A 27,421-nucleotide genomic window follows, 5' to 3' on the forward strand; every position below is an offset into this window, starting at 1 on the left:
AGATATTAGAGGTATAAACATGTAGAGTCACCGCCTCCAGGTGGGGATACTTTGGTGTGGTCTGTTCCCGATATCACTATTTTATTGATTTTTCACTATTGTTCTGCCTTTCTCACCACTCTAATAGACCTTCTCACACTGCACATTCTGATAGAAATTTACGCTCTATTCCACTCCTATTCTCCTTTTTCTTTCCCATCCCTCAGTTCATCTGCTAATATTTCTCTCAGTTTTTTCAGTTACCCACTAAATACTTTTCCATCCTTTTTCCTTTTCCCCCCTCACCTCTGATCTTAACCTTTACGTACTTCTCTTCCCCCTCTTTCGATTTTGCAAGGTGAAATAATTCACCCACAAATGGAGGACACTATTGAACAGGAGATGATGACGATGATGACGCAGCTTCCTGAATTTTCAGCAGCTTACGGTGACATAAACACCTCGGAAATTCTTCCACCTCCGGAGGAGTTCTACTGTAATAATATACGCAGCACCATGCCACTAGCAGATTTAATTGATAACCCTCCTAGTTCCATGCCTTGGCCCTCATTCACACACTTACCATCTACATCCAACGCAATCTCTTTTAACCCTACCCCAATAGCGCTTCAAGAACAAGGTCAAGAACAAACCCCAAGAAACGAAGATAAGCGAAACTCGATGGCGGCGATGAGGGAGATGATATTCAGGATTGCAGCCATGCAGCCAATACACATAGACCCAGAGTCGGTGAAACCACCGAAGCGAAGGAACGTGAAGATTTCAAAGGACCCTCAGAGCGTTGCGGCAAGGCACCGCAGAGAGAGAATCAGCGAGAGAATAAGGATACTGCAGAGATTGGTCCCTGGAGGGACTAAGATGGACACTGCGTCTATGTTAGATGAAGCTATTCATTACGTTAAGTTTCTCAAAACCCAGGTTCAGTCTCTCGAACGAGCTTCCGTTAACAACACTAGCCTACTTGCTGCTAATTCGGGAATAGGGTTCCCTGTTGCTATGTCTACTAGGACTCCTCCCACGGCCACCCCTTATTTTCCTCCACCTAAACCTTACCAACCTCGGAATGTTGAGCGTTATGGAGATGCATGATAGATATGAAATTATTAAGGTTTAGAATGAACCATTAGCTAATTAATCAAATAAATAGTACTCTTATATTTTTAAGGTTTAGTTTGTCTGGATTCTGTGTTGGTACCAATAAATATTGTATGGTGTTCGTCATGCATGCGAGCTCATTAACCTGCCCCTGTGGCCTGTTCATCTCAATTCAGGCTTCTAGATTTTGAAATCCAGTTGTAGTAATTTGCCATCAATAATAAAAAAACATTATGGCAAGAAATATTCCCAACCCAATTGGTGTTAGGATCCAATATCTAATGTTAATTTCCCCTTCCTCTTTGTAAAGCGTGAATTTTTATTCTGCAGTTTCTTAAGCGCAATAAAACTCGGCCAAGTTGTATAATTTACAAACTCATTGTTTATAATTTAATTAACTAACTCTAAAAAATGCATATTTATTTTAATGAGGTAATTATAAAAATTTTCTCTAATTTCTTGTGTGAGCAAATGTATACGGTAGACCGAAAAAAAACTGAAGACAGAGGAAGAGGGTACAGCTCCAACAGCAACATGTAGATATCAATTAATTTGATTTGTTAAATAAAGTGAGGGATAATTTTTTATTATGTTATAGATTGGTACATTTAAGACCAAATTTTACTTAAAAATGAATTTAATGACACAGAGAATTAGAATTCCACGTGTTATATTTTGATTAGCTTGGAGGAGAGGGAGCAATGGGAGTTGGCAAGGAAATATTAAGCTGCTGCGGTTTGGGACACCTGTACGGCCATAATGGGAGGGTGGGTGGTCTGGGTTTCCGAGGCTGAAAAGTTGAAGACGACAAATGGTTGACACGGTGGATATAGTTGTAAAAGAGAATAATGCCAGCTGTAAGATGTAGCAGTGTTAGTGCTGATTACAATTCAAAATATTAGTCAAATAACTATTAAATATTTTTTATTAAAATAATATTCTCATCCTACACCCGCACAAATTTTATTTATGTTCTAATAATTTACATTTTGTTGAATTAAGTGAATATGTGTTTTATATTTTGATTTGCTTTAAAAAGAAAATGATAGGGAAACCCGAATGCGCAGCAGCGAAAGTGTGAATGCGAGGTGTCTGTGCATAGAGTTGTGTGTGAGAATAGAGAGGATGCATGAGAAATCCACGTGATATTCTGACACGATTGCGGTGGTTGCGTTTACGATCCGACACGGTCATGACGTCGTTCCACGTCATCTCCCTGACACGTGATCTCCATCTTCTTGGTCAACTACTGCATCTCACGTGGTTTATCCACGTCGGAAATTCGAAAATGAAGTTGGTTTAATAGAGCAGATAAATATAGTATTTTTTGGACGTGTTTTGAATTCCAACCTCTTTTATTTCTTCATTTTGTGCACTACTTTTTCATTCTAAAAATAAATTATATAAAACAATGCTATTTTATTTATCTTTTTATCACAAAAAATATTTTTATGTTAATTATTACTCCTTTTTGTGACACATTAAAATATGATTTATATTCTTATTTGTTTTGCAATTATATTTATTTTTGTAATAGAACGTTTATATCTTTTTCATTATAACTATAATAGTTTTTACAGCATCACTCCTCTATTTTTCTTAATAAATATAAAGATAAGGATATAATTGAAAAAAATATTACTTAATAGTGAAATAAAAAGATAGCAGAGTGTGCATGTGGCCTTCTTGCCGCGAAGCCAACATCCTTCATCTTGTAATGTTTGGTTCTCCTGATGGGAAGCCAAGTTGTCTGTAATTCAAGGGCATAAAGTGTAAATCCTTCCCCTCACTCAGACATCTCTTCAATTAAATATCCAAAATATCACGTGAAATTAACTCAAAAACATCTCTGTAGCCTGTTGCATTAGATTTCTTGGAGACAATCTCATTTGACCCCATAGTAAGACTCATTTTTTGCTTCTATCTTTTCCCTGTATGAAACAAGTTTTATATATATAAGGAAATGGCCAAACCGAAAGTAAATGATAATAAACAATGTATAAAATATAGTTATCGCTGAGTAGGATTGGATTCTGTAGCGTATCTTGGTTAGAAGGACATGACACATTGACACAATCTAATCTTTTGGTTCAATGTTCATATTCTTGATTTGTTCCCGTCGAATATATGAAACGTGTTATAGACGCCCCTAAAACGTTCATCCAATTTCTTTCTCTAGATTGGCGAGGATGAAGGTTCAACGTTCAGCGACAATTTTAAGGTCTGGAAGAAAATACGTGTGGTGAAAAGAAAGTGTACAAAACATGTTCACGTTCTTAGTTCTTTGATAAGGGGTTGACATGAGTCAATAATGAAACTTGAAAAACTAATTATTAAACAGAAAGGTTAATAAAATTAACTATTGAAGACAAGAACATCATTAATTTTTAATCTAAAAGTAGTACGGTTTTAAAAGTTAAAAGATAAAATAATGAATTATTAAAAAATAATAGGGGAAAAAATAAAAAATTTACTTTCAAGTTATAACTAATACTTTAAAAAATACTAATAATTTTAGCTACAATAGTTATTTCGGGTGGGGAATGAGGATAGGACCATACATGTCGGTTGCCTGCAGCAATGGGAGTAAGCGGCTGCTCAATCTATCTATGAAAATAGAAATTCCTGAAATAGGCAGTCAGTGTGGTTTTAGCCCATACCATCAAAAGGTAATTGAAAATAAAAGCCCGTCATAGGGCAGCATCCGAAGGCTTCTGGATTCGAAACAGAAATTTTTATAGCCCAAACTTTCTTTTCTCTTTTTCTCATAAAATAATAATATATTTTGCAAGGCAAACAAAGTAGCTTCTACTTTATTTGACTAGTTTTAAGGTAATAATCAAGGTATCCTCAAATCGTATAGTTAGTTTTCAGCTTTCAAATTCTAGGTTTCATCTAATTTTCAACTCATTTATCCACTAGTTTTACTAAACACGTCTTAAATTGCATTTGGTCAATTCACACAACAGGGCCAAATGATACTTAGTGGTACTTTATTGATAACCACAAAGTACTAAAAATTTATTTCAAATTAAAATTTAAAAATAATTAGGAAACTATTGATTGGTGAAAAAAGAAGGGAACAAGAGAACGGTCAAAATTAACACTTCAACAATTACCAAAGGCAGATATACAAAATGTGAATGAATTCTGTACTCCAATGTAAACAGCTCATTCATCCAGGTTGTAGAGGAGTAGCCAACAAGAATTACGTCTCCAGTTCCCCTTGCGGACAATACCAAATATCTTAATCGCAGTTACTAAAATCGGGAAAGTCTCCCTATGACCTTATCCAATTTGTAGTGGACAGGAGTAAGTATGGAGAGATGGTTGGTTTCCGAATTACACAAAATTTCAAAACCAAGTAATGCCATGCCACATTACCAGAAAGGAATACTTTAACAGATTTCGCTTCCGTGACTCTTAACCTCAACATTATTGAATAATTAGTTTAACATGTTTGCTGGACACCAACGAAGTAATTATCAGTTGGACGTGATTATAAAATTCTGTACCCCATATATGCTCATCTTTGTTTCCTTCCATAAGTCATGACCAATGGCAAGAACCGAATATTCTAGTTTATGCAACCCGTATAACAAAGTAATAACTCGAGCAAATACAAGCAGCAGTAAATGCATACCACAAACGGAAATTGGTATCAGTAAGGAAAAATTAGCAAGAATTAGAAAATAATAAAATATATGAAAGGAAGGGGGGAAAATGGTGGGTGCAAACCTTAAGCATAAAAAGATATTGTGGTTACTTTTATAGCTCTATAGATAGATTACATTTTAAGTTTTGAACAGCATACTGTCATGTAGGGAGAAAAGATACAAAAAGATTTTATTTCTAAAATTCGGCCTACTTACACATATTTTTACCCGTTGAAAATCCCAATCTCCAAGGGTGACGGAACATGATGCTTAGATTTCATCTGAGACCCGCAAAGAAGGTCCCGGTACTTCATGGATTGAAAAACAGCGTCAACACCAATTTACTGTCAACACAGTATGCTGCTTGTGGTTCTGCCCTTTCCTTCATCAACATGGGGTGTGGCACATTTAAATTCTTCTGAAACTTGGTCAGGGACACAAGTCTTTATCAAAATGCACAAGGATGAACAAGGATGTTATTCCTGCAAATTTTCCTGGCAAGTAGCAACATAGTAAACTTGACCCTTTCAAAATTCTCGGAAAGAGCTAGAGCTGGAATGTTAGAGAAGGAAGAATGAGCATGTCTATTTCTAAAAACACGATTAATAACTGAAAAGATTGCTGTATGACTAGCAATCGAACATTTTCACTTATCATAAATCTTAATTACAGTAACGAAAATCAGAACTTCCTAAATTCCAAAAATAAGTAGAAAATTGTGTGGGAGAGCATGCGACTTTATGAGCTTTAAAAGCCAAATCCAAAACTTACCAGAGGTTATTTCTAATGAAGGACAAGGGGTACCAAGAAACTTACCCGGCACCATTCAAACTTGAAAGATTACTTAGAAGGCATGGCAAGTGAAACAACCGCTTAAAGAAGGCATCTGGCTGGTTTTGAGAAATGATGAAGCCTTGTGGGAAGTCCTCACAACCCCATTGGTTTGGTTGGGAGAAACTGAAGTTCTCATTTCCTCAGCTTTTTTCTGGGCCAATCTAAGCTTGTTCATAATCTTGTCCATAGAGGATGCTCGCCTCTTTTCCAATTTCATCTGAAATAGAAAAAAGTAATAATCACGATCATGATCCATTAGTTTCTGCTCCATCTCCACTTTTAGTCTTCTCTTTAGTTTTGAATAAATTGACAGTAATATGATCTGCATAATGTTTGATTTGTACATCATAATGAAAAACACAAAACTTAGATACAATAAAATAGGTACTGTTGATACTATTTTTTAATCAAAATCGACATTTCATCTCAATAACATTGCCTCAGTCTCGGTAACTTAAATCCACAGCAGTTACTAAGATAAAATGTCAGTTTTGAATGGATAATAGCACCATCATTAATAGCCATACAATATCCAAGTTTTGTCCAACAAAAAAGACTCTCTTTCCACATTTAAGATAATCTCACAGATATACAGCTGAGGATGACCAAAATGAAAATGAGTGACAAGGGAAATATTTCAGCAACTCGAATTGAAGAAAAAGAAAGAAGAGCGAATTTCAAAAACAAAAGTCCTCAATGAAAATAGTTACCATGAAGGGACAATAGCCACTCAAATTATTGAAATGGTTATTTCTCTACACGGTTAATATTTTTAACAAGTTCCTGGTTTGGAATTCTCCAAATAAAGTAACTACTGGGAAGTAACCTCTAGTTTCCGTATTGCTGCCTCAGCTTTTGCCTTTTGCAAGTTCTCCCAAGCAGTGATTTTGGCTTCCTCACTTTTTGCCCTGGACACACAAAAGTATCTGGCACTTTAGAAACAATATGAAGTTTGGGCAAAGATTTCTACGTCAGCAAACTATAATCTTCCTCAGAGATAAAAATGATCATGTCAGGTCTAGTCATGAATACGATTGAAGTATAAGTAAAATATTTGACTTCAAAGAGAAAGCGTCATTACTTAGGACAAATCCTTGATATCATCTCATTAGTTTCAGATTTTCAATGCAAAGTTGTCCTGAATCAGTATCTCCTTAGTTTACCAGTTAAATTGAATAGAATTGACACAAAGTCAAAGTAGACATACTTGGAAACAGTTTTTGACGTTTCAGAAATGTCCCAAGCTGAAGATTGAGTGCTTATTTCCTTCTTTTTCCAGCTTTCAGCATATTCTAAGCCCCTGCCAGAGAATAGAGCTCTATGTTTCTTGGACCATCTTGTCAAGGTTACGTGTTCATCTACCTGCACATCCCTGATATCCACTTTAGAGGAAGCAACAGTCCGCAATTCCACGACAGGCAATGTAGATGGAGTGGAGGCAGAGAAAGAAGGCCTCAAATCGGGAGAGGAGCGTGAGCTACCCTGTGGACTCATCTGGGTTGCCATGTCCCTTCTTGAAACAGCACGAGAAACATTGGTGCCCACATCCTTGAAGCCACCAAACTTATCCTCTGTGAGTTAGAACGAAAAAGAATACAAGATCGGACTCAGATGAATAGAAGCATTTAAACATAATTTCTTAATCATATAAGCAGACCATTATCTATTCTTGGGATGACACCATAACACATAAAAAGGTTTATAACCTCACTTAATTTCAACTATCAGCCAATCATTAGTGTCTAAATAAAATCATCTGTTCCATCCATACAACCTTGTAACAAGGGCCAAATACACAACCACGGTACGTATAGTCTGCAAAATACAATAAGGTTAATTGAAAACTTAAGCTGTTCGAATTCATTTAAATTTCCCCCTAGCCAATCCCTTTGGGTCACCCTCTCAACATGTGATCTTTCAAAAACAAGTTCGCATAGATGAACAGGTCATAGAGGAATATGTTGAAATTGGATATCATGGAAATCTAAAGGAAGTCTAGGACCAAACAATGGACGCGAAAATAATAATAACCTTGGGGGGGCACTGATGATGACTGACTCTGCATCTTTGAGCATCCGTGGACACTAGCTGAGCGGGCCATGCAAGGTTCTGTTCTGTTGGAAAAATCTCCACCATGACCACCCGAACGGTTTGTCAATCCATCAGCTGAAAACGGAGAAGCTACCATAAAACTCCCTCCATTCCCTTCAAACACCGGTGCCACTGGGGAATACATAGAGTGGTAGGCAACACCGGGGGGTCCAAGAGGACCACTCTTGGACTTTGGCTTCCTCTGGGGTTGGTGAAGCGAAGCCCTTCCTATGCCATCTCCTGAAACAGGGCTGAGAATCCATCTCTCAGCATCTTCCCACTTGGAAGGCAATGCTCTTCCGTTGGTGAATGGCAAAACGTGCTTCCGGGTACCACTAGCATGCAAGGGGACTCTCTCGGAGCTCCATCCCTTTTGCATTGCAACGCGATAATTGGGTGTTCCGGGACTGGGGAAAGTAGCAGTGCCACACCTTTGAGAAGAAAGTGAGCTCTTTTTCACAGCTTGAAAGCGCGGCGAAGATCCAGAGGCAGTGTTCAGATCTAACGAAGCAACCTTCTTCAACAAGGCTTCAGATCTTAATTTCCTATCTTGACATTCTTTGTGGACAACGAAAAAGCGGTAAATACAATGGGATTAAAAATTAAATAGTAAAAGTAGTGGTGATGATGGTACCTTTTAGGGCTAGAGAGAAAGAGCTTCTCGCTGAATCCAATTCCACGGGTTCTTGAACATCAACGTCGCTGTCTTCATCTACAGGGTCAATTTTTGAAATTACGAGTCGAGCTTGTAACCTTTATAAAAAAAAAACAAAAGAGAAAATGAGGTGTACCTTTTGCCTTCTCTCTCTTTCTGCCAAAACGACTGTGTTTCTTCTTGTTGCGTTCTGCAGCTTCGTTCCGATTTGAACCTGGACCACTCCACCTCTCGTTGTTACCAAAATCACCCTCACGCCCTGCCAAATGCTGCTGCAACAAATTCCATAACTGTTTAGTAAACCATACAGCAACCTCCAATGAATCATTCCTAAACAGTACTCGATTACGAACCAGGGAGATTTCAGAGGCGAAAGAATCATGCTCGTGAGAGTCTGACGCAAACGAGCATCGATCAACGCTCGCAGACGCAGAGGAGAAGAGGCTGAGATTTGATTCAAGAGTGAAGACGACGGAATCGGGACTGCTATCGCGAGCCCTTAGCCCCATTCTCCACGAGCTTCGTTCTGGAAACCCTAACTCCGCCATTGTCAAACTCACTAGCTTATGTTCCTCACATTGACATAAATCAGAATGGGTGCAGTGAAGTAGACGAGATTGGATTTAGTCATTAAGAAGAAGACAGTGACAAAAACATTAACGATTTGGCGGTTACTATCTCTAATCACTTTATGGCCAATGCTAAACAACCATTACAACTACAACAATAGAGTATGGACCATAGAAAAGGACAAGTACTCGATGGTTTTTAAAAAAACTGAAGAAAGAAAGGTCTACGACTATAGGATACCTACGCTGTGTCACAGATTATTAATTGCTGGGAATTTTAAAATGAAAATAAAAATAATTGTTACAGATTTGAATGTGGATTTGATTGGTTACGGAAAGAGCATAGCACCTGAGTGAGAGTACGCCTCTGTCGGAGTAGTGTGTCGTGTGGAGGGTGGAATGGAATTGCATTTGCTGCTCGATAATAACCAGTACGGACCAGGTACCACCCTCCCGCCAAAATTCCTTTTTTTTTATATTTATTTATAGATTTATAAATTAACATATATATAAATTTTAAAATAATATTTTTTAATTATATATCAGTTTTATTATGTGTTCTTTAAATCATGTTAAAAAATATATTTGAAAAATGAAGTCTGTGTTCCCATTGACATACTTCGCATATAGCATTGCTGCGGGAGTGGCACATGTGCCGCCCGAGTCCCACTCTGACTTTGTTTTATAAATTTTGAATTCAGCTTTGTCATATTTACAACCTTTTGTCATGTTTGAAAGACAAAAAAGAGAAAGGGAAGAAAAAAATTTAAAATCTGAAACGAAGAAAAATTCTTGTTTTTTATATTCTTAATTCTCATTTTATTAAACAGTTAAATTTTAAAAAAATTTCTTCCTCTCTTCCAAAAAAATGATATTGATTTTACATTGACTTTTATTAGAAAGATAGATGCACCTTAGAGAGCTGCTCCAGAGTAAATTTACGTTAACCGTTTTTTCCACAAATGTTTATCGGAAAAAGAGACCCCAGTTGTTGTCGGTGCATGGCCCACGGGAGAGTAAAACGTTCATCTAAGGGAATAAATTGAGGGAGATACAATGGGAGTTTGCATGTACGCTAGAGTAAAGGTTATAAGTGAAATGGGAGTTAGAATGAGTTTATTTCTATTCTTGTTCAATTCAAAATTTTGATAAATTCATCTTTTGTTTAGTCTCTATTTGATTTGATTAAAACTAGATAATATTAAAAATAAACTAATTTGATTTACAAACAAAATATATAAATTTTAACATTATGCATAACTAAGTTATAGAATTAATAAAGCATTCAATCAAGATATATTTTTTAGTATGTAATTTTGAATAAATAACACAAATATAATATCATATATGAAATATTATCTATAATAAAATTAAATTCTTATTATCAACATATAATTTCTTTAAAAATTTAACTTTTATTTGTTAATGGCATTGGATTAAGTTAAGCTGACTCAAACTATAATTTCACTTGTCTTCAAAACATACCAGGTCTAATTTGAAATAATTTAATCCATCAAAATTAACATAGTACAAGATGGGTCAACGAGAGAAAAGGTCTGATATACCTCTATGTCAGTTATTAAGTTTATGTTAAAAAAGATCTACATGGTTTTTTAAATAAAATAAAATTTTCTTCAAATTTTAAGTTTTGTTAAAAACCCGTTATTATATGTACTTTATTGTAATTTTTTTTAGGTTTTTAAAACGAATTAAAAATCATTAAAGAAGATAACTTAGATGGACATTGTGTGATTTCTCAATATATTCATTAATTTTTTTTAAAAATAGGTATTAAATTTATTTATGTTAACATTAAATCTTAAATTTAAACATTTAGACGATTTAATAATTCGCCATTTAATATATTTTTTTAATTTAACCATTTATTTAAAATTTGTTACTAAATCTAAAAACGTTATAAATTTATACATTAAAACTTTTCATTACATTTCTTTAATTTAACGTGGGTGTGTCATTAAAATACAAATAAATATTAACTTTTAAATAACATATTTATAAATTTTTAAATTAAATAAAATTTGATATATATAATTAAAAAAATTATAATTTGATGATTGCAGTAATAAATTTTATTATGTATAGAAATTTATTAAGTGAAGTAAATTAGGAAAGTCTTATTTTTAGAATAACTTTTTTTTTAAGATTCAAGCAAATATTTATTTTTAAAATTTAAAAAAATTGTTTAAATTTATGTTAAGTTTGAGCGATAGAAATAATATTTGCATAATATTAGAAATTGATTTAAAAAATAAAAGTTAACAATCAAGAAGGATTGTTTTAAAATGTATTTTACCATTATAAAATTAATTATCAAAATTGTTACTCTGATTTTGAAAAAGTGGTTATAATTAAAAATTTTAAATTTAACTAAATTTCAAAACTCAAAATTCATTTCAGATTTCATTAGTAAAATAAGTATTAAAAAGTTCTTTAATTAATGTAATGCGTGCTTGATTTAGTTTAAACTAAAAATAATAATAAAATATTTTCAATATTTTACATTTCGTAAAATTAAAAAAATAAACGACCTAGAATTGTAATCTGCAACTGCACTGTGCTTCCACACCACTCCACTCTCCACCGTTCTCCCACCATTGCAATCCACTTTTGAAAATTTACAAACCAAAACACTTAAAATTCCTTTCCTATTAAAAACGTATACATTATTAAGGATTTAGGGAAACAATAGTTACAAATTTGTTGTTGGTTCCTCAGAAACAGAGAAGAGAGAAAAATCAATGGAAGACGGTGAGATAGAAGAGGGATCAGTGGGTGGGGCAGAGGAAGATGAACAAGGCTTCGCTCACTCCTCAGACAATTCCGAGGAATCACCCTATCAAACATTGCATAACAGCAAAGCTTCCGTTGAGAACATCGTAGCTGAGATTCTCTCCATCAAGAAAGAGGGTAAACCCAAACACCTCCTTCGAGACCTCGTTACTCAGATGTTCCTACACTTCATCACTCTCCGCCAGGTCCTCTATACCCCACTCATTCGTTCCCCATTTTCTAGGGTTTTTTACTCACTTCATTTATTTTCAGGCGAATCGCGCTATCTTGCTCGAGGAAGACCGCGTCAAATCCGAAACCGAACGCGCCAAGCCACCGGTGGATTTCACGACCTTGCAGCTTCATAACCTCATGTACGAGAAAAGCCACTATGTCAAAGCGATTAAGGCCTGCAAGGACTTCAAGTCTAAATATCCTGACATTGATCTCGTTCCTGAGGAAGAGTTTCTCTGCAACGCTCCCCTAGATATCAAGGACTCTGTTCTGTCCAACGACACTGCTCACAATTTCATGCTCAAGAGGCTCAATTTTGAGCTGTTCCAGGTGACATCATCGTGTGGTCTTGCAAATATCCTAAACTAGCGTATTTAACGTTTTGCAATTGCGATTAGGTTGATTGATGAAATGAATTATCAAAGAGAAAGAAGATTGCATTATGATTATATATTTTCATTATATTGGATTTTAGCAAAGTGAAAAAAAATGTATATTCTCTTCATAAAGGGTGCTTCTGCCCTATAAGCTAGAAGTTGCTGCTCTTATTGTAAAATAGGATTGTACAACAATCACAAGGAGGCTTTTGTTGTTTCATCTCTATGTTTTCTTCGACATGCATAAATTTGGTTCTATATGGAACCCTGTATGTTATGCTTGCCTGTTAAATGACTATTATTTATCTCTATGTTGTGCGTAAGTGTTAAATTTTTCTTCTGATTTTGTATCAGCGCAAAGAGCTCTGTAAACATCATGCGAAACTGGAACAACAAAAGAAAATCCTTTTGGAGACTATTGCCAACCGAAAGAAGTTCCTGACAAGTCTCCCTTCACATCTCAAGTCTCTCAAGAAAGTCTCCCTGCCTGTACAAAATCAACTAGGGCTTCTGCATACGAAGAGACTAAAGCAACATCATTCGGCAGAGTTGCTTCCTCCAGCTCTGTACGTGATTTACTCACAGCTGTTGGCTCAAAAGGAGGCCTTTGGAGAACCCATTGATCTGGAGATTATAGGGAGCCTGAAAGATGCTCAAGCTTTTGCTCGTCAAAGAGCTCACAAGGACCCTGGTAATTGGGAGTTGATACGTGAATTTTAGCATTATATCGACAGAATCTATTTTATCAGTACAATAGCAGCTGCCGGCATATCTCAACTGACACTGGATCATATTATCATTTTTATGATTCAACTTTAAAACAGACCTTCACTCCAATGATATTGTTCAGGGCATTGTTTCAACTTGAAATTTTTTTATTATTTTAGTATTAACTATATGATAACAAGTAAAGGAAAGGAAGCTTATTACCAGTATTAGCATTGAAATACTGCCATGAATGTCATGCTTATTATTGGTCTTCAATTCATGCTTCCTTATCTTAATTAAATGGATGATTAAATGTTGCAATATTTCTATGCTTGTACCTGACATTTGAATATTTAATAACAAATCCTCAAATTGGTTTCTGTTATTTTTGCTGAACCAAAATAAAAAAATTTAAGGATTTACTATGATGTGGTTTTCATACTCAGACATTTCCACTGCCATGGAGAGTTCCAAAGTGGAAGATGATGTTCCTGATGAAGAAGAAGATGGTCAAAGACGGAGAAAAAGGCCAAGGAGGGTTCAAGTCAAGGAGAGCCCTGACCAGGGGGGAATATTTCAAGTTCACCCACTTAAAATCATTATGCACTTGTATGAAGATGAGGCTTCTGGTCCCAAATCTGCCAAACTCATTACTCTTAGGTTTGAGTACTCGGTGAAGTTGAATGTTGTATGTGTTGGAATCGAAGGATCTAATGATGGTCCCGAGAGTGACATCTTATGCAATTTATTCCCCAATGATACAGGACTTGAGCTTCCTCACCAGGTTTTGGTGTCTTCTTTACACAGTTCTTGGCACATTCTTTTTTCTTTCCACATCTTTCATTTATTCTCCAACTTATTATGCATATGCCATTTCTCTCTCTTTGAATGGTATTGCAGTCCGCAAAGCTCTTTGTTCAGGATGCTATGACATTCAATACTCAGAGAACTTCACGTCCTTACAAATGGGCTCAGCACCTGGCAGGGATTGATTTCTTGCCTGAGTTATCTCCCTTGCTTCTTACTGACAATAGTGGAGAAGTCAAGAATGAAAATGTTATATCCGGTCTTTCACTATATCGGCAGCAGAACCGAGTGCAGACTGTTCTCCAGAGAATTCGTGCAAGAAGAAAAGCTCAAATAGCTCTTCTGTGAGTCACTGCTCTAGTATGTTTAATTTTAGAATGTGAAGGACCTTATATTCAATGAAGAAAAATACCATAATTTGATCAACTAAAAGTTTGTTATTGGGCCTTGCTTTGAGTGTGTTGTTGTTATTGAAATCTTAGTATTGTTTCTTTGTTTGCCTCCCCGTTGAAATTCTTGTAGTGTGTATCCTGCATTTAGTAAGATTCCATTGTGTTTTGAAGATCTCTAGTTATCTTGCTTATCAATGTGGTTGGACACACTTTGGTTAAAATTTGTGGAATTCTTTCACTGGTTTACAGGGAACAACTAGAATCTCTTAAAAAGCTTGAGTGGCCTTGTCTGTCTTGCAAAAGTGTTCCATGGGCTTTGCACACTCCTTTGTGCAATTTGGATAGTTGGTCACCAATAAGAGTTCCATCTGTCGCTAGAGAGTCCTCATGTCCTGCTGTCATAGATACAGAGGAGCATGTTCAGGAACCAATGGATGTTGATGTAAATGAACGTTCTGGTGCCACAAAAGAGGAACCAGAGAGTATAACAGAAGATGGGGAGCTTCCAACTTTACTTCCTAACATGTCAAAGCTTGACCACTCCAAGCAACTGAACTTAATTTCTAAAAGTATCATTCCTCCACTCAATAAAATCAGGTCACGGAGTTTCAAAAAATTTGATGACATTTCTGATTTCTTGCTGGATACTGAAAGTGATCTTGATGAGCCAGCACAGATTGAACAAGAACATGAAAATATAGTATCCAATTTCTGTGCCAGAAAGTCTGTATCATGGATGGAAAATGGGCTCAAGGAATTTTGCCTTGTTCTTTGTAGAAAAATCAGTGCAGATGAAAGGAGTGTGAATTTAGAAGCTAAGGTATAGAAAACCCTCTGTTTATCTACTCAATTGAATTCAATGAGCTGTTGGCATTTTCATTTAGTTTTTATTTTTTATTTTTTGACAGATCAAGATCAGTATGGAATATCCTCTAAGGCCTCCTCTTTTTACATTGAGTCTTTGCTGTTTATCTTCTGGGGAACACCATGATCATGATGAGATTAATGGATTGGAGTGGTACAATGAACTACGGGCAATGGAAGCGGAGGTGAGTAACTGATTGCTCAAGATGTTACTGCAGTAAAATCATTAGATAGTATCTTGTGGATTCGTGCTTCAAGGAATTGGAATCGTGGGACAGTAAGACATAGCAATAATTTAGCTTCTTAGAATCACACATTGCTAAATGTTTTTGATAGAACCCCAAAAAAAAGTTCAAAAGAGGAGAAAAACTCCTAATGTCTCTGTAGTTCAGCATCATCCAATTGTTAACTATATCTTGATTTTTCTCTCCTACTCATGGTGCCTATTATTTTTCCCTTTCAAAATTGTAGGTCAATTTACACATACTAAAGACGCTACCTGTCAATCAACAAAATTACGTATTGGCTCATCAAGTGAGTTGCCTTGCAATGTTGTTCGACTACTATTTGGATGATGCATCCCCATCAGCTGAAAGGATAAATTGTACGTCAGTGGTTGATGTTGGCTTATGCAAGCCTGTTAGTGGTAGATTCCTGGGTAGATCATTTAGAGGAAGGGATCGCAGGAAGATGATCTCCTGGAAAGATATGAAATTCAATTCCAACTGTCACTAATAGTGGTTGGTTCCTGTCTGGATCTTTTAGACGGAAGGATCACAATAATGATCTATGTGAAGACCTCCAAATTGTCCCAAGTAGTAATATTCAGCTCTGGAGGTGACAAATGGATGTTATGGAATATGATGCTCATCTTTACTGTTGCAAGGATAAGGACATTGTAACTCTAGGGTGCACTCGGACAACCATGGAACGTCATTGTTTTTTTTTACTTTATAACCTAAAAACTGGCTGAGATACTCTGGGGGATTTGAAGGTTTCATTTCAGCCATTGATTATTTGTTATGATTTATTTTCTAGCAAATGATGCTACTGGGGTTTCAGTTTAGGAGCTGGCATCATGGGTAGAATTCTAAGGATTGTACTTTGCTGAGGTCTTCTGGATAATGGCCAAAGTATTTTAGTATTTTCTTTTATCAGTTATACTGGATTCTTTCCATTCTGAATCTGTCATTCCCTAGCAAAGACGAAGTGTTTTTCCTATAACTGGATTTTTTTAAGAATAATTCTAGTCGATTGCGTTGAACCACGGGGTCGGGGAGATAATTTTTATTCGATTAATTTATGTTGATTGCTTTCAAATATAACTTGCATGTAATGAGGATCAAAATATACAATTTACAAAATATACTCATTAAATATATATTTTTTAAAATAAGGATAAAAATATTAACACTAGTAATAATAGCCTTATTTTATCTTTGACTACCTTCAGACGTGCATTTTACAAATTTCATGGACTGTTGGCACTATCACAGTAAAACAACTGCTAAAGCTGATCTCTCCAACGTATTTTCCCTTGCAAGTTTTGTTCCCACAATCCTGATTTTAAAATATTTATAAAATGTATTTTGAATTGAAGAGATATAAAAGACATTTAGTTTGTTTATCAATTGGTCAAATTAAGCTTTACATCAAAATTTTACTCTAATAATTAACAAAATATTCATATAACATTATTAATTTGTATAAATTAGTATCGGAAACTTAACAATTTTCCAGTGCTTGTTGAAGATATAATATAGATTAGTGGAACGCGTATCGATGGAAATGACAAAATGGGAGGTATAATAACTCCCAAGGCACTGGACTAAACTATTCGGAGTGAATGAACGACCCACAAAAATAAAAAAAAAAGGAGTCGTGAATGAAGAGGAGTGCGTATATGAGACATACAAAACTAGTCTCACCTAATCAAATTCAGCGAAAGCGCTACTGCACAAGATTGTCTAACCAATGGTGGCATGAAATTGGACGTGTGCTGAAACATATTCTCATGATACTGTGCATACCCTCCCTAACTACATGGTGTTCAAAAGAGAAGAGTAAGACATAAGTTTTCAAATGCTAATCTAAAAACTACACGAGCCTCAAATCTACAGCAGAATACGTTTTCATATTTATATACATATATTTTAACGGAGCAATCATACTCCAATCTTCACTCTACCATGGACCAGTTTGTGTTCGTCTTAATCGTCTTCTCTTGACTTCTCGTTGCAAATTCATCATTTCCTTAACCTGCGATATTACCAAATGCCAGGCAATTCAGTACTAAGGTTGCATCAATTTGTAACCGTTCACAGGTATACTTTGATCAGTGATTACGCAATAAGGGGAGCCAAGAGAGAGTGAGTTTCGAAGTTAATCCTAGCATATTACAGAAATATCACAAATTCTGACAGGAAGAACAGAGATGCAATCTAACGCATTACAGGTTTGTAGTAAGGAAGTAACATAAGTACACAACAATGTCCACAACAGAATTTCATGCAAAATCTTTCCTTACGAGAGAAAATAGTCCTAACATATATTGACACAATGACGCAGATACGAAAACATTTATCTAAAAAGAATTTTCCAATATCACATGCTAGTTCATAACCAAGCGTACTGTTCTCACACAAAAGAATTCCAAATTGGATGCCTATCAGGCTAATATGATGAACAATTAGAACTATGTGATAGTTGGATACAGAAATCCAGCAAGGAATATAAAACACAAGTACATGGATGATGCCCACTGTATGTAGGGATTTCTCTTATAAGTTCCAGAAATACTGGGAGCTCTAAGTTCTGGAAATCCCAATAGCCCTCTTTCACAAAGCAGTTACAGTTACAAAGGACAAAAGAAATGTAGCAACCCTGTCACACGTTAGTCCAAAATTTTTTTAGGCATAATAAGAACTGGTCTCTGAACTAATAATTTATATGGTTGAAAATCGATGAGCTTGAAAAGGCACATACATTAACGATGTGTTGCTGTTGTCTAGTTTTCTTTTGTAGCCTTTAAAACATGTCTTATTAACGTTACGTAAAATGATTATTAAATCATTTCAACAGCCATCCAGGAAATGCAATACTGAAGATAAAAATATGTCATGAGGGACAACGGCTCAAAACTAGAGAAAAAGACTACATATAGCCATAATCACGGAAAATACTTATGCTGATAGATATTTAATAAAATAAAAAATAACTAAAATATTTGTTAAATAAATGTTGGCATAATATAAACTAACGGAAGAACCTAAATTAGGTGGTAGCTCAAAGGACGTATATTATTATATCTTCGCTTTGCACCAAGCCGACCTTCTTATTCATCCCACGTTTAACGTGACAAGAATACTAACTCATGCTGATTGACATACTCTGTGTGACCAAATATTGTCTTCACATTGACCTTACCATGATTCAAGATTTATTGACCAATTTAGTCATGAAATGGAGCATAAGGTTATGGATCTTGATCCTAGGAAAAGTAGTTACTTGTTTATAATTAAGGTCAAAACAAATACATGCAATGACTGAAAAAAAGAAACGAGCAAAGATTCCTGTAACAAGGAAACTGAACTAAAAGCCCAACTTACTTGATTTTTCTGAATTTCCATGATTTCTGCCTGCAGTATCCAAATAATTGTCGATTAGGGAAAATTTTAATGTAAGTGAACTTAAGCCATAAATTCATGTACATAAGCGTGCCTGCATCTGTGACACACGGTGATAGCAAAGTTACCTGTTTTTGCTGAAGCTCTTGGTTCTCCTCTTTTAACTTTGCAACTTCTGCTTCCAATTCCATGGTATAAGCCTGAAATAAATAAAAGAATATGTGAGACTTAACTTGCAGCAGATAATACATTTTATAAATTTCCATCTGCACTTCCTTCCCACGCCATGTCCCCACTAAAATCCATTTTATGAGGTAAGATAATACGTATTTACTTGTTACATGTTTTCATGGATTTTATGATGATCCAACTGTTAGTGATGTTCCCCAATCAGCTGTTCCATTGCCTAGTACTAACCCGGAATTTACAACTTCTATCTTGACAGTAAATTCCGAAAATCTTTCACCTTTCATCAAGTCAGATCCCTATCACACTACCATTCTGCTGCATAATCTCTCATTGTATAAAGCATGTTCTCAGAGGATAGAAGCAGTACGTTAGCAACAACATAGCAAATCATCATCATATTCTTTTTATTTTTTAAATGATTGCATATATCATTATTCCCCGTTAATGACCCTCCCCAAGCTCCTTTTAGCCTTTTTATACATAAGCTTCAGGGGGAACACTGTCAACATAAGTTGATTGAATTAAGCGCTATTCTTATGTGACAAGCTTTGCCTTAAATCTTTTTGCTCGAACATGCCCTTGTACAAGATAAAAACAATTGCATCAATCACCGGATGTTCTCATGTTCTAACTAGAGAAATTAAATCTGATTTCATCCAAGCAAGTGCTCACATAAATAAGCAAATGCAACAGAACTGTATGATTGCTAACTATAGCAGAAAAATCTTACACCATAGTAACAAGGCAGTAGAACAAAAATTCACCTGCTTGCGAGCCCGCGATCTAGCAGCTGACTCTCTATTCTTTATCATTCTCCTCTGCCTCCTCTCAATCACCTTCTCCACAGCTCCCCCACTCTTCCTCCCTCGCAGGCCACCATTGAAGACATAAGGAACCGGCGACACGGAAGAAGTATCACCATTGCTCTTCCCAATTTTATCACTGGACATTTGGTTAGCAGCAGGTGACCCAGTAGTAACATGAACCGGTCCAGGTGCCAAACCAACCATACCAATCCCACCACCTTGCACAAGATTCCCATTCAGACCCTGATCAGCAGCAAGCCCCACCATTCCACCCCTTATTCCTTGAGGCATCTGAGCTGCATAAGACATAGCAGTCTGCTTAGGAAATATCTGCTGCTGTTGATGCTGATGCTGATGCTGTGGACTCTGCAGCTGTTGCTGCTGATTGGATGATCTCACCCCATTAACATTCAAAGGCAAATTAGCAGCAGAAGATTGAAGACCCACCAATGGATCATTATTCACAGGCAACCTGTTACCCATCAAACCGGTAACCTTGTTCAATTGCTGGGCCTGAGCCTGAAACCCCAACCCTAAACCACTGTTATTGACAGCACGAGACAGATCAACAAACACAGCATTATTAGGTTTCGCATCATCCCTGGTAACACCAGCTCTCGCCAAGAACTCCTCCAACGTCATCTCTCCCAACGTTGGTTGCCTTTGCGTCTGCGCCAAATTAGGACCTCCCTCGTTCCCATACTCTTTCGAGATATCCTTCCAAACCTCATCCACGGTTTTCTGGCTTAGGGTTCGTGGCAGCGTCAACGACCCTTGCTTCTGCAAATGGCTAACTCCAACGCCGCCGTCTAAGCCAGTGGCACTCCCCGACGCCATTGTCTGAACCTCTTCGGCGCTCCAAATGTTCTTCAGCAACTCGTCCATGTTCATCGATCCGAAGTCCTTCCCCGACCCTCCCATGCTGCTCATGAACTCGTCGAACGTCAACGAGTACACCGACGGTTGCCGCGCCAGGGAGAAGTTCCCCACCGGCCTCCCTCCGCCGCCGTCGCCGCCGGCCGCCTCATTTCCAAAGCTCTTGAAGTTCATTCCTCAAATCTGACGAAGGGAAACACTATCACAACGTGATCCAAATCGCAAATCTCAATTCCTCCCACTTTCAAGTTCAAACTTCGGAACCAAACTTATCAACAATACGGTTCTTATTTCTCTATCTACAAACACACATCCATAGACGATCGATTATGTTACACAGTATTTACATCCGAAATTAACTAAAAAAAAAACTAAGCTGAGCTTATAAGAATCGTCAAGGTAAAAACTAAGAACAGAAAAAAACATTAAAAAAAAAAAAAGTTGAATCTATGGTAAGTGTGGTTATTAAGTTGGAGAGTGCATTTTAAACTTGCATTTTGGTGTGGTAACCTGTTTCATTCTATAGTGGTTTCAAACTGAAATTCCAACTGCGATAGTACTAAGATACCATGTAATAACATCCTAATAATAATATGACTTAAGATCCTAATTAAAATAGCCCTAATTAAAATAGCCCCAATTTCAACGCTAGTACTATCAACGATGATTCATAATAGCTAAAGCTCACAGTTACAAGTTTACAACTAAGTGTGTGTTTATTTAAATGAAAAATAAAAAAGAAGATAAAAGCGGAATAAGAATTGAACAAGGAAGAAGAGAAATCTGAAGAAGGAGGGGTAGAATAGATAGATAGAATGAATTACCTGTGGAATTTGGTATTTATTTTATGATTTAATGAAATTTGGGTATTCCTGATTTGGTATGTTTTTGGTGTCTGATGGAGAGTTGGTTGGCTGCGTTCCTCCTTCCTCGGCTACAAAGGCTTGGTGGTTGCGCCAAGTGTCCAATGTCTGTTCACACTAACACTCCCCTTTTCGTTCTCGCTTTTCAACACCTCTCCCTTGTTTTTTTTAACACCAAATTTATTCTACTATTAGTCCAAAATTAATCTCTTCAATATTAGATTCTCCCTGCTTTTAATTAATTAAACGACTGAATTATCTTTTCATTATACTGACTTTTGTTGGCCGTGCTTTAATAGGTGATAGCTTTTTTAATTATTTTTTTAATATCATAGTAATATTTTTGCTTAGATTTAACTGTTGCGGTTTTTGTAAGAATTATAAAGTTGCATCATATTTTAACTTTTTTTTTAAAAATTAATAAAAACAACGTTTTGTTTTGTTTTACAATTTTGGCTGTTTCCACAAACGCTTCTTCAAAATATATTATTTTATTAAAAAAAAAGTAATCCAACACTTTTGCTGTCCTTCTCGGTTATTGCTTAATATAACGAATTTTTGCTTTATAATTTATTTTTATATATTATAATTATTTCATATAAAAAAATTAAATCTAAAATAACAAGATAACTTCAATTTCCCTCTTTACAATACGTCTCTTGTAGTTCTAAATCTTAGTTTTATTATGATATATGAACACACAATGACTAAAACAGTGTAATTTTAAGTGCCCTTGAAATAATAATTAATAAATAATTTTTATTAAAATAATAATAAAAGTGATACCATCAATGATATATTTTCCATAAAAATCTTAAATCATAAAATAAAAAATATTAACTTTTATAGTAAGATATTTCTAATGTTTGTTCTTGTAACCTCTTTTAATATTTCAACCTCAAATTTTAATAAAAGATTCGTTTACTTATTTTTTGGTAATCAAAATCTACAAACTCTTAAGCAATATGAGCTTACAATTTAATTTTAATTTTTTTAATAAATATTATTAAAATATTTGCTATATTTTTAATTAATATAATTAATATGGGGAGTAATATATTATATTAAGAGAAAGACATAATAATGGAGGGTTGCAGACTGCCGACTTGGAGACGTGTACCAATGAAAAAGGATTGGGAATTGGGTGTGTGTGATGTGACAGTGACACCAACCAATAACATTGTAATTTCTGTGAGAATCTGAGCCGTACACGTTTCTGTTAAAGGTATGGTCAGCATTTCCTGCTTTCTTTTCACAAAACACTGTCCCCTCCATCTAGGTTGAAAAAAAAAAAAAAAAAGTGCGTGAAATAAGACCATGTTTGTTTGGTATCTCAGAAAAAAGAATAATATGCCATAAAAGTAATCAAAGAAGAAAAAAGAGATAGGAAAATGGACACCAACTTACCATGCACAAGAAGTATATTTGTTCACCGATGTGTCAATTTTTTTCATAAATAAATTATAAAAATATTAATATTTCCTTAAATATTCTAAAAAATATATAAAAATATTTTAAAGATACATATAATAGAAGTCAATTTTAATTGACTTTTATTAATCATAAAAATCAATTTAAATTAATTTTTGTATAAAATTTAAAAAGAAAAGATTTTCATTTAAATTAAATTCTGTATAAAAAAATTTAAAACAATTATAAAAAATTTTAAAATTAAAATAAAACTTGACTTAAATCTATTTTTATGTTATTAAATTTTTAAAATTTTAACAAAAGTTGATTAAAATTAACTTTTATTATATGTATTTTTAAAGATACTTACGTAAATTTTTATTTTTAGAATATTTAAGGAATAACTAATATTTTTTAATTTATTTATAAAAAAAGCTGTCATTTAATAAACTATTTATTTAAATCATGTTATAATGAAAGGTCTATTTTGTTCACTAGCAACTTCATAAACTACTTAATTTCTTGTAAAATATTTTCTCTTCTTTAATTTTTTTATCTACTTTAACTCAACTTTGTAAGTGTAGTAAAAAACAAATCTTAATGACTAAATAAAAATTTGAATAACCAATAGATGTTTTGTGTCTTTTATTTGTTATCACATGGTGAAATAGATAAATTTTTATTTAGTTTTGTTAAAAAAAAATACAAATGCGTAAAATAAATACTTGATGTAATTTATAAAGATTTGTTCCTTCTTTCTTACATATTACAATTGAGGAATAGGCCTAAAAGATCGTATCTACCCACTCCTTTCTCTTCCCAAAGTCTTATCCATTGTGTTATTTGATGTAAATTATGCTTTTTTTCTCTTGATAAAATATTGTTGAATATGTGTATATTTGAGAATAAATCATTTAAAAATTATAATTTTTAAAATTTTTCGACATGACTCTTGATGACAAACTATTTTTTAACATATATATATATATATATATATATATATATATATAATATTGATTTTTCAATTATCCATTTAAAGAAAAATAAAAAATATATCTTAAAATTTTCTTCCATTATAATAAAATAAATAAATTTTAAAGTTTTTGCTTTCACTTTTTTTTCATTCTATTCACATAAACAGGATGAGATATTGTGAAGGACATGAGATCTTTATCAGGCTAGGCGACCAAATGCCCGTGTCTCTCAGTTTGATGCACGTGAAAGCTTTTTTGTAATTGGAGTGCTCTAATTGTGGGGTTATTATAGTATGAAGAATAACGATTGTTATAATTAATTTAAAAACTAATCATATATTTTAATTAATTAATAATGTAAAAATATTTATATTAACAGTGTATTAAAATATTTTATACAATAATAAATAAGCATGTAACTCTATATTTTTATATTATACATCATGCGTTGGTCTATTTATAAAATTAATAATATTGGAATCATTTTCTTAATATTTTTAAAAGTTACTTTATTCATATCAATATATTATCGTATACCGCTATGTCATATTTCGTATACAGGTGAAAGGCTTTGAAAATCATGAAATAGTTTAATGAATTTTTGCCCATCGTGTGGTAAAGTTATTTACAAAACACTTTTTAAACTGACATGGAGGATTATACATTTCAAAATTCAACAATTATTTTCTTTCAGTTCATATTTTTTTCTCTTTTGGAATGTTTCAACCCTGAAAATGATGTATGGGTTCTTTTAATATTACGTGTCGAAATAGAATTGTCCATTACCTTTGTGTTAGACTTAGATCCAATCCAAACTTCAGAACAAATTGAAAATGAATTGGAATGGCTAACTATCAACTAGGGCAACGGTTTTAGGCTATCTGGATAGGATAATATCCTGTCCACTAAACATTATGTTTCAATCTTTGGTGAGTGTATCGACACTTTAACCTGTTTATCATCACTTTCATTTGAAACATTGATTAACATAAAAAATATATATTTAATTAAATTAAAACATATTTAAGTAAAATAAATAGTAATAAAAAGTATATAAAAATAATAATAAACACTTCCTTCAAAATTAGTGGAGGATGTTTTCATTTCCGTACATGTTAATCCTGAACAGTCCTGCCTCATTTCTAACGCGTGTCAACTCCTCCCTTATCCAATTTTTTCACATTTCAAAATTCAAACATCATTAACTGAAAAAGAAAAGAAAAGCATGCACGCATTGTCTGATTTACTCATAGGGTTCAATGTAATTAAATAATGATGTTTCTATTTTTACTTTCTTCTGTTAAATAATTAAAAGTTGACTTAGATGGGAAGAGAACAGAGTAATTAAATAAATGAATGAAGAGAAATAAAAAAAATTATTGTAAAAATAAGCTTTTTATATATTCAATATCATTGTTCATTGACCAGCCACGTTGTGCCTTTCTCAATTCAGCAACAGCTTCTGCATGACATTCTAATTTTGTGCGTTGTTCCAAATGCAGTTTAAATATTACCATAAACAAATAAAACAACATTGAAATAATTAAAATAGTATTGCTTTATATTTTTTTATTAATTAACGCGAGTCTATGTTTACACTGGCAACAAACCTTGAATTAGTAACAATGAGATAAGGATTTCCTGATTCATTTAGTCAAACAAGAGAAACAAGTCATCAATAATCTCATCCGCACAAATTTTATATCTATTTCTATGGCTCGTTGCTTCTAAAAAAAGTGGGTTTTAAGATGTTTTTGGTCCTCAAGTCTCAAAATTCCAATTTACACCTCTTTTCTTACATATACAAGAGAATTGAACCAAGTTATTGCTCTCACGAGTACCTTTTAAAAAGTCCACACATGCTACTATTTAAACATTAACATAATTAATAAATAGTGGAGTCTTTAAACATATTAATTAAGGTGCCCAATTTTATAGTGTGCATGAAAAAATTAGTTTATTGGATGATTACGTATCCATTTCAAAAGAATTATTAATTATTTGTTAGATATATTGTAATTAATTACTCTCAATTCTATATAAACTAACTTTTACGTGTCACATTTGTTTCATTCCATTAATTTTCAGTTTTCAGTGTGTACCATGCTAAATTTGGAGTCCAAGCCACAGAGAGATATTTGTACTCTAAAAAAAATTAAGTACTTTGATAATAATAATAATAATAATAATTTGTATTTGATAACGGCATATCATGTCAAGAATTTGTATTTTTATCGTAGTAATACAAGTTTATTAATAAATTCAGAAAATCATTTAATGAATAAAAGTAAATAAAGCTTGTAGTTTTCTTTATTTAAGGAATAACTAAATCTCCCATCTCATCATAGATACATGGGGTTGTTGCATTGACAAGGGGCATATGCAAAAGGACAAGCACCATTGCTATTTCCGCGTGAAAAAGGGCACTAACACCAATCTTTAGCTCAAGTCATGCAGCAGTGGGGTTTACTATGATTAGTACAGGTCTCAAAACTCAAAATTTAGCTTTCAAATAACTTGTCATTCAAACTCAAGGCAGAAAAACGCAAAGATTGCTCCCAACAAGACTACAATGAAATGGAAAAGAAAATTAAAAAGGTACTGTCATAATATTAAATTTGCAGGTTATATCCATCCTGTTTAATTATTTCCACGTATCATCGATATTCATAAATTATAAATGTATTGTAGAAAACACAAATTAAAATTAAAATTTAAGTATTTTTTATTCTCTATAAATTTTTTAAAACATTTAAAAAAATTCATATTATGATTTTATAATAACATGGTATGCATATGATAACGTCACGTCAACAATTATTATAAGATAACAAGTGACATGTCTAAATATAGTTAGATTATAAGTAATTTTATAGTAATAAACATTATTTTAAAAAATTAAAATTTATAAAAATTAAGACTGATAAAATTAATTTTTAGAAGATTAAAATCAAATTTAATCATATTTACAGAAATGAAAAAATACATTTTATCCTAAAATTATTGATATAATTATGCTTTTTAAAAATGATGTATGATACAGTGGTCAATCCCCATCACTCCAATTTTACATCAACCTGAGAAGATACCGATGACTGTTCTATTCCATTTGGTTTTGAAAAGGAATATAACCAGAAAAGGGGCATTTTTCGATGATGGGCAATAATTTTTTTAGTTTTGGCCGTAAATTTCAAGCGAGAGACTGAGACATACCAGGTTGTAGCTGACTGTTGAAGTATTTGTTTGCTTGCGCTAATAAAGTGAGACACTTTTTTTTGTCGTTAAATAACATCTAAGTTTATGCATTTCAAAAAAAAAAAAGAAGAAGAAAATACAAGTTCAATGCACCATGCTAGATTTATATTCAATTTGTTTTATAGTCAATATTTACATCCTCTAGTATTTTTTTTTAATGATGTTAAAATATTATTTAAATTTTCATGAAGTTGAATATTTACGGTTAATCTATTTCTCATACCAACAGTGAGTCGTATCTGATTTCACAAAAAATCATATAAATTTTATTGTTTAAGGAAGCAAAGAGTCCTGAGCATGAAGTTCCCTGGTGACCAAGCGACCAACTCTGGAAAAGTCCAAATTAGTTA

At 33.9% G+C, this 27,421-nt stretch overlaps 4 protein-coding genes across 10 annotated transcripts; 2 read left to right on the forward strand and 2 right to left on the reverse strand.

Moving 5' to 3' along the window:
• The first annotated feature begins 384 nt into the window (after nucleotides 1-384).
• On the forward strand, nucleotides 385-1,089 carry LOC113865976 (transcription factor HEC2-like). Its single transcript, XM_027500822.1, has one exon. It carries the CDS (start codon nucleotides 385-387, stop codon nucleotides 1,087-1,089), a length of 705 nt encoding a protein of 234 aa, XP_027356623.1.
• Nucleotides 1,090-4,888: 3,799 nt separating this feature from the next.
• Nucleotides 4,889-9,139, reverse strand: LOC113865117. Of its 4 annotated transcripts, none has more exons than XM_027499489.1 (8): nucleotides 8,685-9,139; nucleotides 8,468-8,600; nucleotides 8,311-8,382; nucleotides 7,617-8,234; nucleotides 6,793-7,156; nucleotides 6,412-6,517; nucleotides 5,568-5,802; nucleotides 4,889-5,245 (listed from the first exon to the last, which is right to left on the reverse strand). In XM_027499489.1, exons 1-7 carry the CDS (start codon nucleotides 8,877-8,879, stop codon nucleotides 5,596-5,598), a joined length of 1,695 nt encoding a protein of 564 aa, XP_027355290.1. In that variant the 5' UTR covers nucleotides 8,880-9,139; the 3' UTR covers nucleotides 4,889-5,245; nucleotides 5,568-5,595. The 4 variants fall into 4 exon arrangements, with proteins under 4 accessions (XP_027355290.1, XP_027355292.1, XP_027355291.1 ...); XM_027499491.1 differs by having other exon boundaries at nucleotides 6,412-6,493; nucleotides 7,617-8,204; nucleotides 8,311-8,388; XM_027499490.1 differs by having other exon boundaries at nucleotides 6,412-6,493; nucleotides 8,311-8,388.
• Nucleotides 9,140-11,446: 2,307 nt separating this feature from the next.
• On the forward strand, nucleotides 11,447-16,343 carry LOC113864433 (THO complex subunit 5B). Of its 2 annotated transcripts, none has more exons than XM_027498123.1 (8): nucleotides 11,447-11,896; nucleotides 11,964-12,254; nucleotides 12,656-12,992; nucleotides 13,456-13,793; nucleotides 13,910-14,160; nucleotides 14,458-15,028; nucleotides 15,117-15,257; nucleotides 15,544-16,343. In XM_027498123.1, exons 1-8 carry the CDS (start codon nucleotides 11,660-11,662, stop codon nucleotides 15,805-15,807), a joined length of 2,430 nt encoding a protein of 809 aa, XP_027353924.1. In that variant the 5' UTR covers nucleotides 11,447-11,659; the 3' UTR covers nucleotides 15,808-16,343. The 2 variants fall into 2 exon arrangements, with proteins under 2 accessions (XP_027353924.1, XP_027353925.1); XM_027498124.1 differs by having other exon boundaries at nucleotides 11,691-11,828.
• A 612-nt stretch (nucleotides 16,344-16,955) lies between these two features.
• LOC113864566 (ABSCISIC ACID-INSENSITIVE 5-like protein 5) lies at nucleotides 16,956-21,578 on the reverse strand. Of its 3 annotated transcripts, none has more exons than XM_027498424.1 (5): nucleotides 21,394-21,578; nucleotides 19,652-20,752; nucleotides 18,827-18,898; nucleotides 18,681-18,710; nucleotides 16,956-17,331 (listed from the first exon to the last, which is right to left on the reverse strand). In XM_027498424.1, the coding sequence occupies exons 2-5, from the start codon at nucleotides 20,741-20,743 to the stop codon at nucleotides 17,257-17,259; spliced, it is 1,269 nt and encodes a 422-aa protein (XP_027354225.1). In that variant the 5' UTR covers nucleotides 20,744-20,752; nucleotides 21,394-21,578; the 3' UTR covers nucleotides 16,956-17,256. The 3 variants fall into 3 exon arrangements, with proteins under 3 accessions (XP_027354225.1, XP_027354224.1, XP_027354226.1); XM_027498423.1 differs by having other exon boundaries at nucleotides 19,652-20,868; XM_027498425.1 differs by lacking the exon at nucleotides 21,394-21,578 and having other exon boundaries at nucleotides 16,996-17,111; nucleotides 17,261-17,331; nucleotides 19,652-21,381.
• Nucleotides 21,579-27,421: the final 5,843 nt, after the last annotated feature.

Source organism: Abrus precatorius, unplaced genomic scaffold (genome assembly GCF_003935025.1).
Source record: "Abrus precatorius isolate BTA unplaced genomic scaffold, Abrus_2018 Scaffold4, whole genome shotgun sequence".
Lineage (NCBI taxonomy): Eukaryota > Viridiplantae > Streptophyta > Magnoliopsida > Fabales > Fabaceae > Abrus > Abrus precatorius.

Excerpts from the sequence above, each read along its gene's own strand:
- LOC113865976 (XM_027500822.1), top strand. The coding sequence starts at position 385 with ATGACGATGATGACGCAGCTTCCTGAATTTTCAGCAGCTTACGGTGAC.
- LOC113865117 (XM_027499488.1), bottom strand. The coding sequence starts at position 8,879 with ATGGCGGAGTTAGGGTTTCCAGAACGAAGCTCGTGGAGAATGGGGCTA. Across the intron at positions 7,157-7,616 it reads ATCATCAGTGCCCCCCCAAG|AGGATAAGTTTGGTGGCTTC; the intron begins GTTATTATTATT and ends TCTAACTCACAG. Across the intron at positions 5,803-6,411 it reads CAGCAATACGGAAACTAGAG|ATGAAATTGGAAAAGAGGCG; the intron begins GTTACTTCCCAG and ends TTTCTATTTCAG.
- LOC113864433 (XM_027498123.1), top strand. The coding sequence starts at position 11,660 with ATGGAAGACGGTGAGATAGAAGAGGGATCAGTGGGTGGGGCAGAGGAA. Across the intron at positions 14,161-14,457 it reads AAAGCTCAAATAGCTCTTCT|GGAACAACTAGAATCTCTTA; the intron begins GTGAGTCACTGC and ends ACTGGTTTACAG. Across the intron at positions 15,258-15,543 it reads TACGGGCAATGGAAGCGGAG|GTCAATTTACACATACTAAA; the intron begins GTGAGTAACTGA and ends TCAAAATTGTAG.
- LOC113864566 (XM_027498424.1), bottom strand. The coding sequence starts at position 20,743 with ATGAACTTCAAGAGCTTTGGAAATGAGGCGGCCGGCGGCGACGGCGGC. Across the intron at positions 18,711-18,826 it reads AAGAGCTTCAGCAAAAACAG|GCAGAAATCATGGAAATTCA; the intron begins GTAACTTTGCTA and ends TGGATACTGCAG. Across the intron at positions 17,332-18,680 it reads TGGAAATTCAGAAAAATCAA|GTTAAGGAAATGATGAATTT; the intron begins GTAAGTTGGGCT and ends GTAATATCGCAG.